At 49.2% G+C, this 15902-nt stretch overlaps 1 protein-coding gene across 2 annotated transcripts in view; it reads right to left on the reverse strand.

Annotated features, from left to right (window-relative positions):
* UBE2F (ubiquitin conjugating enzyme E2 F (putative)) overlaps positions 1–15902 on the reverse strand; it is a 55763-nt gene that overhangs the window by 7246 nt on the left and 32615 nt on the right. For both annotated transcript variants that reach the window (XM_080798909.1, XM_080798910.1), the window contains 4 exons: positions 14145–14212; positions 7513–7583; positions 3337–3394; positions 598–630 (listed from right to left, as the gene is read on the reverse strand). In XM_080798909.1, coding sequence (XP_080655035.1) covers positions 598–630; positions 3337–3394; positions 7513–7583; positions 14145–14212 — 230 coding nt within the window. The remainder of the gene's footprint in view (positions 1–597; positions 631–3336; positions 3395–7512; positions 7584–14144; positions 14213–15902) is intronic.

Raw genomic sequence — 15902 nt, forward strand, 5'->3', positions numbered from 1 at the left:
TGAAAAGCCTAGAGGTCAGGTGACCACACTCCTTCACCCAAACCAGGACACCTGGGAGGGAAGAGGGCTGATGGCGAGAGCAGACATGGAGCGGGGTGGGCCCAGCGCCCACAGAGAAGAGCCACCTCCATGAAGGAGGCTGTAGCCTCGGCCCTTCCCTCGCTGACGACCTCCCCAGGTGCCACCCCAAAGCCCCCTTGGTTCCCATCTCACTGTTCCTCTGTCTCCTATAAATCCTACAGAAAGGAGGAGTTCAGTGTCTACAGGGTGCTGGTTTGTTGTTTTGTTGTTGTTTTTTTTTTTTAAAGATTTTATTCATTTATTTGACAGACAGAGGTCACAAGTAGGCAGAGAGGCAGGCACAGAGAGAGAGGGGGGAGGAAGCAGGCTCCCTGCTGAGCAGAGAGCCTGATGTGGGGCTCGATCCCAGAACCCTGAGATCATGACCTGAGCCGAAAGCAGAGGCTTAACCCACTGAGCCACCTAGGTGCCCCCAGGGTGCTGTTTTTAATCTCTCCAGGTTATCCTTAGTGTGGTATTTAAAAGCAGTAGTCAGAGGACTCAAGAAAAACTTGGGATTCTGGTCAATATACTTACAGTAAACAAAGAGTTTAATCCCCAAACAACATCCTGGAATGAGAAAGAAAGAAGAAAACAAGTTTCAGGCTCCTGTGCACTTAGTGTTTCAAACCCATAACCGAGAAATATATACTGTGGTAGGTCAGAATTTATCTTTAGCATGCTGTTTTTCCTAAAGACAGAAATTTAAAACAACTTCTCTCCAATATGACAACAGCCTTGGGAAATCTGGAGGGGGCAGTCATAGAAAATAATTACAAAATAAGGACAAGACAAAGTGCCCTCGAGACCCAGCCCAGGGAGCCCACAGGCTGTGTCTGCACAGGGGGGAGAACCCCCCTTCCATCACCTCCTCCTCCTCACCTTCCAGTACAGTTTGGGACTTCTGAAGAGTCATCTTTACAACAAAATCTGTTGTTTTTGTGCCCTCTTGGGGACTAGAGATAAGCTAATTACCCACAGTCCCAAAGGCCTCTAACCATTTTGCTCTAATTACTTTAAAAAAAAAAGTGATAAACACTTCCTAACATTCAAAGGTCAGAAATTCTCATTAAAATAAAGTGGAAAACCAGTGTGTTCTCTCTGGATGACTTGTCATCTGTGATTCAACTGCAAATTCCCTCTCAGCCTTCCTTGTCACCAGCTGGAGTCTTGTCTTCTATATTAGGCCAATTCTCAGCCCCAGCTGATACTCTGCTAGTTGGCAATTTTAATTGCCGCCTCTGCTTTGGCTCAGCCATCCACCCGTGTCCTTTTGGGGTGAGCTGAACCTGGGGCTGGAGCTGCGGGTGAGCACACATTCTCTGTCTGGTGGAGAGGTCGGACAGACAGGCGTGTCAGCAGAACTCCCACAGACGTGTTTCCACAGAGGGCCCAGAAGGGAGGAGACACTTCCCAGAGGAAGCGGGGCCTGCCGGGTAGAAGAATGGCAGGAGGGAACACCTTCCAGGTGGAGGGACCCCTGTGCCACAGCTAAGTCCCGAGTAGGCAGGACATGTCCGGGGTATGGTGAGAAGACAGGCCAGGCCCCATGGCAGTAGAGACCACACCTGGGGAGGACCCAGTGTCGGGCCTGTAGGAAGTCTGCAGTGCCCTCTGAGGGAGGGCCCCAAACTCCTTCCCTGTGTTCTTCCCCCAAAGCGCCTACTTGGTGATACACAATAACACTGCCTACACACCAGAGTTGGCAGCTGTTGCCCATGAGGTGTGGTCATGGACAGAAAGAGACCTGGCCCAGGACTGGGGCAGTCACTGGTGGGACGCTGTGACCCATGCATACCTCTCCGGGCCTCAGTGTCCTCCTCTAAAAGCAGTGGAGCTGCCTGGGAGCAGGGGTGGGAATGAAGATAGTCTCTAAGTGGTGAACCAGGAAGCTGGTATATACAGAATGAGGTCAGTGTATCCGCAGAAGCTCTGTTCAAAGGCAGGGCCTACAGAGTTAAAGTATGAAGGACGCTGGGGAGAGAAAGCCCAGCACCTATATGCAGGGCTGGGCCCAGGCCTGTCTAGTTCGGCTCAGGCTCCCCTTGGGGCCCAAAGGACAGTAACTGATGCAGCATCTGAAGTGCCAGCCACACTTATGTTGTGTGAGTCTGGCGCAGAGTTCGCCTTACAAATAGTTTTAGCTAGGACGACTTTCATAATCCATATGTGACTGGGCCTAAGTTAACACATGTGTAACAATGCTGCTCTTGAGACAGAGACAGAGATGGGGAGGGGGGAGACAGAGAGGAAGATGGCATCGTGCAACGTGTCAGGCAGTCTGTGAGTGCCACAAACATGCTACTCTGACACCCATAACCCTTTCAGGTTGACCTGGCACAACTGTCAGCCACAGAGGAGGAGGACACAGTCACCAGGGAATACAGGCCGGGTCCGGATGACCACGCCTTTGTGCCGAGTTCCGGGCTAAAGAGACACACAGGCTGGGAACCCAGCTGCCCTCTGAGCCCAGGAGCAGGAGGGCACTCTTCTGGGCAGCATGGATCTGGCACGAGAAGGGCCAAGGCTATGATGACTGCATGGATGGCTTCATTAGCCAGCAGAAACCATGGCTGGGGTCAGGCACTGTTCACTACAAAGTGAACACCAGCCAGAAGCCCTGGCTGCCTCTGACGAAAAGCTCAGGCAACAGGAGGAAATTGTAGGTTTCCTACAGATACCACGGCAGAGAAATCCTAAGCTGAAGCCACAGCTGGTGGCCTCATGGAGCACCCATAACGTGCACCCCCAGAACCAACCAGAGCCTACACTGCAGAAGCAGCTGGGGCCACTTGTTCAGTCCCAGCAGCTGCCCTCTCCATCACCCTCCCCTGGGTGGGGTCCTCCCTCAGGGCACTCCTGGCCTCTGGGTTGCCACCCGTCTGTCCAGGCTAGCTCAGGGGAACTCAGAGCAGATGGAGGCCACACCTGACCTTTCCCTCCTCCCCTTTGCCCCACCCTGGCAGCTCTCGTCTCCTCTGAGAGTGAGGCACCACACAAGACTGGGGGACAGAGGAAGGGAAGAATAGAAACCACACGATCTGAAACACAGATGATAAAGGGCAGAGGGGAGAGATGGTAACTTCAACCCCCAATGCCCTGAGACAAACTGGGGGCAGAGAACTGACCAAGGCAAGGGCTTGGCCACGCAGCCCCAGGTGGGCAGGTGGGAGCAGGGTGTGCCCGGCCACCTGGGTGGACGGGACAGCGAGGAGACTGGTTCCTGGAGGGAGAGGCCTCCAGGCCGGGGCTGTGCTCAAGTGCACTGCACTCTACCTTTAATGTCCTTGTGGGAGCCCAGCCAGTGCCGTCAATCGAATGTTCTCTCAGTAAACTGAAACAGACAGAAAGGCACAGCAGTCAGCAAGGGCAGCCTCCAGTCACATGAGCTGCAGGTGTGCCAAGCCCTGTGGGCCCACGTCTCCTCTTCAGGACATCTGCTTTCCCCGGGTCCCACCTCTCTTCTGGTGCCCATCTCCCTGTACAAGGCCACCTCTACCCCCAAGTCTAACTTCTTGTGCCACGTTTATTGCTCGTACACCCAGGTCTTTAATCCTGCATGCACATGAAGTTTTAAGCAGGAAGTAAGGATGCTTAAAATAACGTACAAAGAGCACCTGTCAACTTGATATTCAGAAAATGACAACTGATGCTTAGAGCTTCCTATGTGTTTCAGCACGATCCTAACCTCACCTAATGCCCCAACGACCCATGAGGGAGTTGCTGCCATCTCTCTAATGGAGGAAAGCAAGCAAGGCACAAAGCAGCAAGGGCACAGGCCTGGGGGACAGTCCTTCAAACTCAGGCAGCTTCCCTGGAGCTGCAGGTGAACAAGAATGACAGCTCCTAGCACATGTTCTAATACTCTTTTTTTTTTTTTTAAAGTTCAAAAGGGAAAAATGAAGGATAAAGGTAGATTAGCAAAAAATTCTGGTTGTTCTTCCCCAGTGGGTGGGAGGACCGTGTTCAGGGAAGGTGTACATGCGTTTTGGAGGTACTGTGAGGTCCTGTTTCCTAAGCTGGACCCGAGGGTCATTTCCATCACTGTTCCATCAGCTGTACATGCACATTACATACTCTCACAGAAATGATTATTCCACATTTTGAAAAACTACAATTTACTGCCCAGTTTCCTTCTGCGGAAAAATTAGTTTGGCACTGTCGAGCTGTATCTTGCTGCTGCTTTAATGTGTATGGAACTGTTCCTAAGCTCGCACGGCAGTATCAAGCCCTCTATGCCTTAGAGACGTTCTGGACCAGAGTGTGTTCAAGTTCACATAAGTCAGTTAAAATCAGGAGAAAATATAACTGTGCTATAATCTTAATTGCCAGTGAAGCTCAGTTAGAATAAATAAAATCTTAAGTTGACCACTATCACTTACTTACAGACATCCCCCCCTGCCGAGGGGCAGGCCTTGTTGCCACGAAAGCTCTGCAGCTTCTGAGTAACTGTTCGGGAGCCACGTGCCAGGTCTAGCGGGCCATATGACCCAGTGAGAGGTCTCCTCACTGAGGCAGGGACAGGAGTCAGTTCTGATTGTCTTTGTCCTTTTGACAGACCTTGTCACAATCCTTAGCCATCTACTGGCTCACTCGTTCAATGCCTGTCTCCCCAGCAGCCGGCAAGCCCCACAAAGCAAAGAATACCAACTGCCCCCACTGCATCTGGGCGGGCCCACCATTAGCCCACCTCCAGCTTCACTGGCTGAGCAGGCAGTATCCTCTGACCTCGTCAACAGCATAGCCAGAGCAGGAGGTTTCTGAACCTGGAAGCCAGCTGTGCCCACCCAGGGCAATGGCAGGTAAGGGACAGATAAGATGCCCGTAATCAGGCAGGCTGTGCTCAAGTCTACAGGCCACAGGTCTGGGCAGAGTGACACTGTGGAGGGAACACACCATCACTGTGCAAGTTCCAGCCCAGCCTCAGCAGGCAGGAATCCTGCAGGAGCTCAGGTGACAGGCCCTCAGAGAGGGCACCAGGCAGGGGATCAGACAGTGCCTCAGGGGCTACACTGGAAGCACGGAGCCCAGCAGAAAAAGTCTCAAGTGCAACCATCAGGGTTCTGGCTCAGGGCCCTCGAATCCCATAGACACATCTGACCCTGAGCCCAAAGCAGGCAAAGGCCCCTGGTGGCAGGGCAAGCATCACAAAGAGAGCTAAGTGGCCCATGTACTAGACAAGGCCCCACAGAGTGCTAGGCACTGGTCAGAGCCGCTGAGTGAGGAATCCAGGTAGATGCCACTGGGCGTCACTGTGGACCAGGAAGGGCTGGCCCAGGCTCGTCTTTCTCTTTGTTCAGGAGATGCCACGAGTCAGTGGTACATTAAGCCCCTGCTGGACACCATCTAGTTTTTTCATAAACAATGACAAGGTCTTTGCATTTTAATCTGACACATTCTTTCCCACAAATAAACCCCTACAAGTGTAGCTGACAAATCCAAGGGTAAATACAAGTTAAATGTAGACTTTAAAGCTGAAGGATCAACAGAGGTATATCTCCTGTGATGTGAGAGAGCCCGTTCTTCCCCTTTCTCTTCTCTCTCTCTCTCTCACAGCTCCCCACTCCCCGGGCCCGGGTATTTGCTTTTGCATCAGGGCAATGTGAGGAGTGGTGAGCGGCATCTTGTTTCCACAAGCCTCTCTCTGGCTACTGCTGAGACCTAACACCCCTCAGGTGCTTACACCCACCCAGAACTCTCCTGTGAGTCGCTACTTGTAGCGGGTGCTTGCTTTTCCCAGTGGCTGCGTCTGTCTTTTTTATCCTAACTGACAAAGACCTTTACACATGAACGATGTAACCCAGCTGCTCTTTTGTGTTTTGTGTTTTTAATTTTAATGTGGCTAAATCTATCAATGATCTTCCTTTAAGGTTTCTGGCCTTTGCTGCTGCCTGCTGAGTTCTCCTCATACTTCCCTAATAACCTGATTTCTGAGAGAGCAAAAGTGACAAGAGAAATTCCTGTTCTGGCATTAACTCTGGTGGAGGGCAGGGTGTGACAGGGAGGTGGTGTGCAGTGGGCTCTCAGGAGAGCGAGCACCAGCGATGGCCTCACGGGAGGAGGCTGGAGAGGATGCCATCTATGGCCTGAAGCTGGAGGAGTAAGATTTTCTAAGTGTGATACTTCAGGGACAGAAGGGGAAAAGGTGGCCTCTTGAAAGTGCATTTGTAACTGTCTACGGAAAAAGAGGCAGACAGGAGAACAGGGGCACTGCACACAAGCTGCACGGGGAGCCGGGTGCTAACTGCTTTTAAGAAAGACGAGGGGGGCGCCTGGGTGGTGCAGTCTGTTTAGCATCTGACTCTTGATTTTGGATCCGGTCATGATCTCGGTCCTGGGATCAAGCCCCATGTGGGGCTTGACGCTCGGCAGGCAGGTTGCTTGTTGCTCTCCCTCTGCTCCTCTCCCAGCTTGCGTGTTCTCTCTCAAATAAATACATAACCCTTAAAAAAAAGAAAAAAGAGGAGGGGGAGAAGGAAGAGGAGAAAAAAGAGGGGTCCAGCTTTGCCGGCACTACGGGCAGTGTGTAGCCCCCCATCACAGGCAGGGCTGGTGTTCCTGGGGTGGGGATGGGACATGACAGGGCACCGACTTAGTCATAGGAGGAAAGTAGAACAAGGCGCTAATGCTAATGTCGACTCTGCATGGGGGCTGAAGGTTACATAACCTGCCCAAGTCCCCCACTGCTGGCGCTGCTGCTGCTGGCAGAGGCGCCGGGTTCCAGCCCAGGCCGTCTGGCACCACAGCCTTACAGCTCTACTGCCGCCTTACTAGATAAAGTGACGCCTTACTAGATAAAGTGACGAGACACAGGAAGATAAAGCCCAAGGGCTGTTTACTTAAGAATGACAAACCACACACCTTTCCCAGGTCCCTACGTTAGTGACCAGCAGCCTTGAGAAGCAGGAGTCGCGGATCCCTGATCATCTGCCACTGCAGTGGGGGTGGGGGGAACACAGAGGCCACAACCGACATGAAGCTCTGGGAGAGCTGTCCTGCTTTACACACTTCAAGACAATTTCGGTAAAGAGAGGACATCTTAAATACAAACGCCCAGGTCTTAAACTTGCCATCTACATCCCCTATCCCCGGATTTTATAAATCCTACTTTTCCTTCTTAGCTAAAATCAGCCATGTGGAGGGATTGCAGTCTCTCATTACAACAGGAGGGGAAAAGGGTAAGGAGCCCTGGAGGGAGCACCAGCAGGGGTCTTGGCCACCGGAGGGCCCAGGAGGATGTGGGTCTAGAGGTGGCGGCAGGCTGGGGGGTGGGGTGGGGATGGGAGATCTACCAGTCACTGGAGTGCAGCCCAAAGGCCTGAGGACGGTTTGTGAAATCCTAATCGGGGCCCAGACCCCAAATTTCCTCTCAGTGAGACTATGTGTTAGAAAAGCCCAATGCTCACACACAGTGCTCACAAACACAGAAGATGGGAAAGAAGAGAAACCCACCTTAGACATATTTCGCCTGTCTCTGTGATGTTGGGGTGCCAGATCCTGGTCAGGCATTTCACTTTGGGAGGCTGCAACACAGAGAGAAAGAGATCACAGGCTCTCCAAATCATGTTTTCTGCCACAGACCCATCTCTCCCCTCATTCCACGGCTTACTTGGCACTCAGCTAGACTGGTCCCAACCAGCATTCAATTCTGGACTCCTGCCCCACAGTGCACTAGTGTCTTCACACTGCAACCACACGTGCTAGTCTGCCCATACCCCTAACATGACCCTTCTACAAGTCCCAGGGCTGGAAGGTGCATGGTGCTGGTGGCGGGGCCTCGGTCTTCTCTGACCCTCTCTGCCAGGGCTGCAGAGGAGCCCGCGGTGCACTCCAGGCCCCATTCCCACCGGGAGCCTGCAGATGCGATGTTGTGCGCTATGCTGCTGAGCTGTGGCTGAAGTTACTGCTCCTCATGGTGGTAGCTGGGTCCCTGCGCACGTGTTGCTGAAGATGCGACTGCCATGTACATTGTCCTATCTCCAAGTCTAAGTCTGCTCTATGCTTATAGGAGGGAGAGAGAACGAAAGCGAGCATGTGGGAATGAGGTACACTGACATCGCTGATGACCAGGCATATTTGGATAAAGGTGTTCTTTTAAAGTGACTCTATGATACAAGCAATCCATACTCATTTAAGACAAAAAGACAATGAAAACAAAAGGCAAGATCTCTGTCTTCCCTTTTGTTATGTATGATAATGCCACCCAGAAATAATCTAACACCCGGTATATACCCTGTGAGCCTCTTTTCTAGGTGCCACACAGAGATGCATGTGTGTGCATGTTCATTTTTCTTTACAGAAGGGGGGACATGGGCTTTCTATCTTTTCACATTCCTTTCTGTCACCATTTCAGATGGCTCTGGGATTTCTCGCCCTCCATGGTACTAGTTCTAGCATTTCACAAGCCAGTTCCTATCACTGGACATTTAGGCTGCCTCCCACCTCTACCACGGACTGTGCTCAATCACTGTGCTCATCTCCGTTCACGTCTGTAGGAAAGGTCTGCCCGGGAGGAAGCCCAGGTAGAGGGACTGCTGGTCAGGGCACAAAGTGTCGTCTGGCCAAGTCTCACAGACACGTCATCTTGTAGACATTCATGTGTCAGCCCTTCGTCATGGGGGGGCCATGCTTTCCATGTTTATCATTTGGTATTAATTTGCATTTGGGATGCTACTCTTTTGTAAAGTCTTTGTAATCAGATTTTTGCCTTTGTTACTGACCACCCAAATACTCTCGGTACTTCTTCTAGTACTTGAATTGTTCCATCATCTTATTTGTACAAAACAGACATACTTTCCCAGCACTCTTGTAAGTTTTCCTATTGATTTTAAAACAGCATGACATCAAGAAACTCCCCCAGATAATTAATCCAAGTATGTAAATGTAGGTGTCCAAGGTTAGGATTTAGATTCAGAGTGAGTTTCAATCAATTTAATATGCTCTAACTTGGTTTCCTGCAAGTAAATGTGAGAGCATTTGACAGAAAGTATGCTAGTCGTTGTGCCACTTGGAGAAAGGCCTTCAGGCTGAAGGAAGGTCGGCCTTGTGGGGCTGTATGAATCTAAGTGATAATACAGTTTCCATACTGGATAGACTGAATCACCAACTTGGCATTGGAGGGAACCTATAGGCTCTATTTCCCTCCCTTCTAGAGAGTCCATGACATACCTGTCACCCTGCCTAGTGTTGTTCACTAGATCTCCAAGTGTCTGGCTGTATTTGCCCCTCCCCTCCTTGTCCCTTCACATCTTCCATTGTTAGATGTTAGCACAGACACCTCCCCTGCCAGCGGTCCTCCTAACTGTGGTCCCCAGACAAGAGAACAAATCAGAACTGTGGACCCACATTCTGACACACACTTTCCCAACAGATCTTGTAGACAGGACCCCACCCCTAAAGCCAGACAAACAGGAAATACCCAGTTCTACCTCCTACTTGGCATTGCCACCTGCCCCATCACAGGCTGAGAGCTTAATATATGACAGCTACTGCACTGCAGACCAGCGGGGAAAAGGGATTCTTCAGGGCAAGACCGGCTAGCCATCTGCAAAAACATATCTAGACCCCCACTAAAGAGCTGTACTCCAGATGCAGTGAACACACATGGTACAGAACCGTAAGAGCACTGAAGAGAATGCAGCTGAGTTACCCTGGGCTCTGGCATGGAAAAACTCGTGGAAAAAAAAGCAGATTTTAGTACAGTGGTGAAGCAAAAAAACCCCCGAAAAACTCCCCACAAAAAAACCCCCGAAGTTTTACAGAATAAAAACAATTAAAAAACAAGGGAAAAACAGAAAAATCTTCATAGTACAACTAAGCAAACTAGGTTTAGTATGTGCCATGGTGAACGCTGTGAATTGTGTAAGGCTGATGACTCACAGACCTGTACCCCTGAAGCAAATGACACATTATGTGTTAAAAAAAAAAAAAAATTAAACTCTAGCTGAGAAATCTTATAAGAAAACACCTGTGGCCACAGTTTCTTAATTCCCTACAAAGTACACATTACCTACAAGAGGGGAGTGGAAGTTTAGTTCATTTTCAGTATCTCTGGCTCCCCCTTACCCTCTCTGGGGCTGGTCATGGCCATGTCTCTTGATTTGGTTATGTTATCAACAAATATGTGTATGGGGGGGCACCTGGGTGGCTCAGTAGGCTGAGCGTCAGACTCTTGGTTTCGGCTCAGGTTGTGACCTTGGGGTCCTGAGATCAAGCCCCACATCAGGCTCCACACTCAGTGTGGAGTCTGCTTGTCCCTTCTCCCTCTGCTCCTCCCCCTGCTCTCTCTCATTCTCTCTCTCTCATAAACAAATAAAATCTCAAAAAAAAAAAAAAGTGTGTGGGTCATAACATGTGTCCCTTCTAGGAGGAAACTGGAGGCAAAGAATGAAAAGTTGTGTCCCCTTTTCCTGCTTCAGTGCATGGTCTCCACGACTGACCACGATCCAACCATGATTGACATGCCACGGGGGCACCGTAGGACATGGGGACTGTGACACCACACTGAGCCCTGCTCCTTCTCTGGGCTTCCTGATTACCCAGGGATCCCCAGCGCTATGTCACCACTCTGGCTCATCACCATCTGTGCTGTCTCCCAGTAGACCAGGCTTCTTAAAAAGCCAGTGTCTGACAAAGAACCTTGCACATTTTAAAAGCTCATTTCATGTCACTAAATACTTTCAGCCAATATAGAGAGATCATGAGGCAGGCTTGAGGCTGTGAGATAAAGTTCAGGGACAAGAGGACAAAGAACCAAAGGAAACTATGAACTTTAGCTGCTGGGGTGTGGGGGAATTGAGGGGGTAGGGAAACCAAATAGGAATTTTCTTTCTTTTAAAAGTTTACTCTGAAATAATGACCTGTTTTACTGATTAGAAGTTTTTCAGAATGACAATCTTAATAAGTGACTTCAACTGAAGAAGCTGTAAGTGTCACAGGTTTTTAAAAAGTCCTTACCAAGCACAAACATCATATAAAGTCATGGAATAAAGGCAAATGAGCCAAGCCTGCTCCACGGACGTCTCCTAGGCTGACCTATAAGCTGGCTGTGTCCTCATCCAAATAAAACACAGGTGCCTGACGTTTACTCTCACATACTCTGCCCCAAATGCCTGCAACCCGTGTATCCTCAGACGCTGCTTTTGTCTTCCACACGGTATGTCTGGAAGGGCAGAAAGTGCCAACCACTGGATAAACATGAACCGTGTGCTCTCGCAGAGCCCTGGAGATACAGCATAAGCCACTCCCACTCTAGTGGACAGAGACACTACGGGGTGATATAAGCAAAGATTTACTACAAAACAAGTAATCCCAAATACCTGTCTCAGGCACTGCATCACAGGGTCTCCTGGGGACGGTGTCACCCCCCACTCCCTGCCCTGAGCTAGTGACAGTCGCCGGCCTGTTGGTAAGGCTGCAGCCCGAGCCTGGACACGGAGGCAAAGAGAACATGCAGGGGCCGAGGGAGCATAGAGCAGAAGAGGCCCTGCTGGCAGCAGGGCAGGGTCTGGGTCCACCCTGAGGGGCTGGCCTCTCAGGGCTCTTGGCTAGAGAACATGGGTTTCATTCCTGATGAAATCAAACCAGTCCATCATTCAGAAATTTCTCAAAGGAGAAAGAAACTAAATATAAGAATGTAAAACCATCATAAGTCACCAATTAATGTAAGAGACATATCCTCGAGGCTCAGTGGTTTTCTATCCTGTGTATTCCATATCCTACTTCTCTGTTTCTTGAAGAGGCCACACAGGGACAGGACAAGATGACAAACATTTTCTCACACCGAGTGGCCACTGGGTTTGTGGGAAGGGCACACATCCTGTGGCTGGGCAGCCTTGGACAAAAATCTGCTTTAGCAATGGAGCCTTTTATTCTGGCAAAGCTAACGAGGTATATCCTTAACTCTACCTCTCTGGGTCCCACAGGGGAAGTGAATGGGGGCACCTGGTACATAAAAGCTCAACAAAAATCGGTTCCCTTGGTGTCTTCTCATGCTCTGCTCTCTTCCGACACTGGGACTGAGAACCTCAGCCACTAAATGAAACCTGATGTTCCTGAAACAGTGATCCTTAGACTGGCAGGCCTTGTCTGAAAAGTCTGCCAGCTCATGCTAAGCCCCTCCCCACGCCATCCTCCTCCTCAAACACTCACTGCCTCTCCAAAGAAAAGACTGTGTCACATACCACCCTTTAGCATTCCCCCGACAAGGAGTCCTTAGAAATGACAAATGTCCAGACAACTTAAAGATCCAGATTTAGGTGCCATATGCCTGGCTATTTCCAGAAAACATCACTAGCCTCTGGAATTCTAAACATCTGTACTTCAACCAAACTTCTCCAACTGCATCTCACCTGGGGGAGTCCAGTGTCCTGTCAAGCCAGACTCCTCAGTGTGTGATGAGGAAAATAGAGGAAGTCAGCAGGGAGATGGGTGGACAAAGACCTGAGATGCACATTTTCCTGCCTTTGATTAAAAATTAATTTTTTTCTTCTTGCATTGCCAACTCTTTCCCATCCTCATAAACTACATTCAGAAAGAACTTTTAATGTAGTAACCTAGTAAAGACCCAATTCCTTAGATAAAGTTTTGGCTTCAAATAAAAAAGTATGACAGCCACTGAACTGTACCTTGGTGGTAGGGCCAGGGCCCGGGGCAGGGGGCCTAAATCCCACATGTCAGATAGTAGGACAATCACTGTAGGCAAACTAACAGGGCACATGGGGTCCCCAGTACCCACAGGCTCAAATTAACAAGAGACATAATTTCACCATCAAATTTTTTTTCCTATTTGATACACCTGGAGAGGTCTAGAAAACATTAGGGGGATGTTTACATATACATATACCTATACACACACACACACAAACACACACACACACAACTGTGGAGCTGGTCAGAAATGTCACTGGTTTCTCACTGCCAAAGTGAAAATGCCCCCAAATCCTCAAAACTGAGATTCTCGTTTGTCCTCACTTCTCCCCAACCCTGATTCTTCCTTCAAGTTGACCTGGTCAATCCACCACACACAGCTGCTCGTTCTCACTTCTGTACCTAACACGGTTCCAGAGATTCTGACATCACACAGACCACCCTCCCTTGGGTTAAAGGTCAACCCAAGTCAGGACAACTCCAGTCCTATTTTTCCTGATAAACTTCACATGGCCGGACAACTTTCCCAAAGTGATCCTCTCCTTTCCTTCTCAGAACTCCCCTGCATGTGTTTCCTGGCTCTGCTCCAGCTCTGTTATCTACTACTTATGGCTTTTATCATTTTATGGTCACTTTCTACACTTTTTCTCACCTTCCTAATTGTTAAGTTCCTTAAGAGCAAGGACAGAATGTGACAATACTTGGTATAATTATTACTTAGGTGGGGTCTTTGAGAGATTAACATATAGCTCTGGGGGTGCATGGGTGGCTCAGTGGGTTAAGCCTCTGCCTTCAGCTCAGGTCATGATCGCAGGGTTCTGGGATTGAGTTCCGCATTGGGCTCTCTGCTCAGCAGAGAGCCTGCTTCCCTTCCTCCCTCTCTGCCTGCCTCTCTGCCTACTTGTGATCTCTGTCTGTCAAATAAATAAATAAAATCTTTTAAAAAATATAGCCCTGGGCATAAATTACTTATCGTTTAAAACTATGAGTCATTTCTCTTTTCTAAAATTCTAAAATACATGTTTTCTACACCTTGGGAATTTTGGTATTATACCATAAACAAAACTACAGTTTTAAATAAAATGCTTCCTTTTTCAGTGCCAGAATTTAACAAGTAAGACCGGTGCGAACCACACAGGTGGCTCACAGCGAAGGTGCCAGTCTCAGGACAGTCTTGGCTGAGCTGTGGCCCTGGTGCGCCCCGCCTGACACAGCACTCACAAGTGCTAAACGAAAAACGAATCTCTCTCCTAGGGCTCTGAATGCTGCTGATGAGCAACATCAGTCACAGAAATACCGACTGTTTTGTATTCAGCTCTGGGAGCGGGGGGAGGGGGGGGTCGGGGACCCAATGCTGGGGGTGGGGTGGGGCGGGGCCCGTGAGGACCACCAGACCACACCAAGGGGGAAGGACAGCTCAGACGCAGGCTACTCACCACCATGTTGTATGCATCAGGAACTTCAGTTTCAAACTGAAATTTTCCACCCTGGTAGTAACCCTCATCTATCGAAAACACAAAACAAAACAAAAAATCCTTTAAATTAAAAAAAAGGAAACAAAAAGCAAACACCGTGTTAGGATATGGCAAATACAGAGAATTAAGAGTTAAACAACAGGACTGCGGGTTCCTTGTTACTTCACCAAATCCTGCCCCTGCTCTAAAGATGAGCCCCAATCAGTGCCCTGCTGATCTTTGTCGTCCCACTAGCTGTGCCCCTTCAGAGGAGGCACAGGCACCCCCCTCCCCCGGGGACTGGTTCCTCTTCCTCAGTCTCCCAGGACCCATCCAAGGAACCCTGTTCTCACCTCGGTCCACCCAACTCTACATTCCAGCACCCATGGGCTCCCGTCATGACAGGTAACCATCCTGTTTGAGCTGCAGGGTCGTCTGTTTGCTGCTGGTCACCCTTTGAGAATGTCAGTTCCAAGGGTACCCCAGGGCCGGGGGACAAGCAGTGAGGCATACGGACAGAATCCCTGCCTGAGAGAGAGTGCACAGGCGACACTTCCAGGCTGGCTGGATGAGTGCTGGCTGCAGGTTTCTGAACAGAGCACACCCTCTGGAAGGGGGCTGATGGGCATGCAGGGGGATGTCTGGAATCAGGGCAGCACTGGGTCAGACCCCAGGATACAGTCTCAACTCCCACAATGGTGTCAGTCACCTTCCAGTCTCCTGTAGGGTCCACCACGGGGTGAGTCGGGCCTGCGTGTGCATCGTAAATGCTGCTAGGGCTGCTGCCAGCAGAGGGCGCTCCACCATGAAGGTGCTTGAGCCTGAAAAAACTGCCCCCTCCCCGCTGCCCCACTGGGGCAAATTACTCTGAGCTCCACAACGTGACAAAATTAATACCATCTTTAAAATGAAAGTTCAACTTCCCGCCAAATATTTATCACTGTGAACAAATCAGCAATAGTACATCTTATTGCTTCCCTCAGCTATTTATGTAAAACAAACATTTAATAGGAAGTTGTCAGTTTCCAATAAATCATCACTAAAAAGTTTTTTGGGAATGCATCAGTATTTATGTTGTCCAGCAGGTAAAACTAACATTACCTGGACCCCAACATTTTCATTCTTTGCCAGTATGACAGAAGAGAAAGACTCTTTCATTTTACATTCATCTGAAGAAAAGTGGCGAGGCTGAAATTTATTTCACATTGAGTCCTTTTTTCATAAGAATGGAATGACTTATGTTCCATAAGTAGCCTTGTATTACTGAGGTACCCATGTTTTAATTACAATATAAAAAAGCTCTGAAGAAGATTAACCTTTGCCTTTTATATTTGTTATAATGTTTCTTAGTCTGCTGCTTGTCTTTTGGTTTTGTGGTTCAACTAGTTTTCACTTTTGAGAAGCCATTTTTTCTGTGGTTTCTGTCTTTGGTATTACCCTTAAAAAGATCTTTCCCAACCAAGATCACAGAAACACTTGATTTCTCTTTTCTCTTAGTGATCCTGTGGTTTCACATGTTCCATCCGCTCATCCACTCATCTAGAACAAGGTGGTGTGTTTTTTCTCTTTGCCTGCCTAATCCATCACATAGCATTTACTGTTCTACCCTCCCCACTGATCTGATGCATCTACTTCTAGTGTTTCCAAGTGTACCTGGATTTGTGACTGACACTAACAAGTCTTTGGAAAAGACTCTGGGGAAAAATTTTACCTCCAGATACAAGAACTTTCCTAACAAGT

The sequence above is a fragment of the Martes martes genome (assembly GCF_963455335.1).
Source record: "Martes martes genome assembly, chromosome: 3".
Lineage (NCBI taxonomy): Eukaryota > Metazoa > Chordata > Mammalia > Carnivora > Mustelidae > Martes > Martes martes.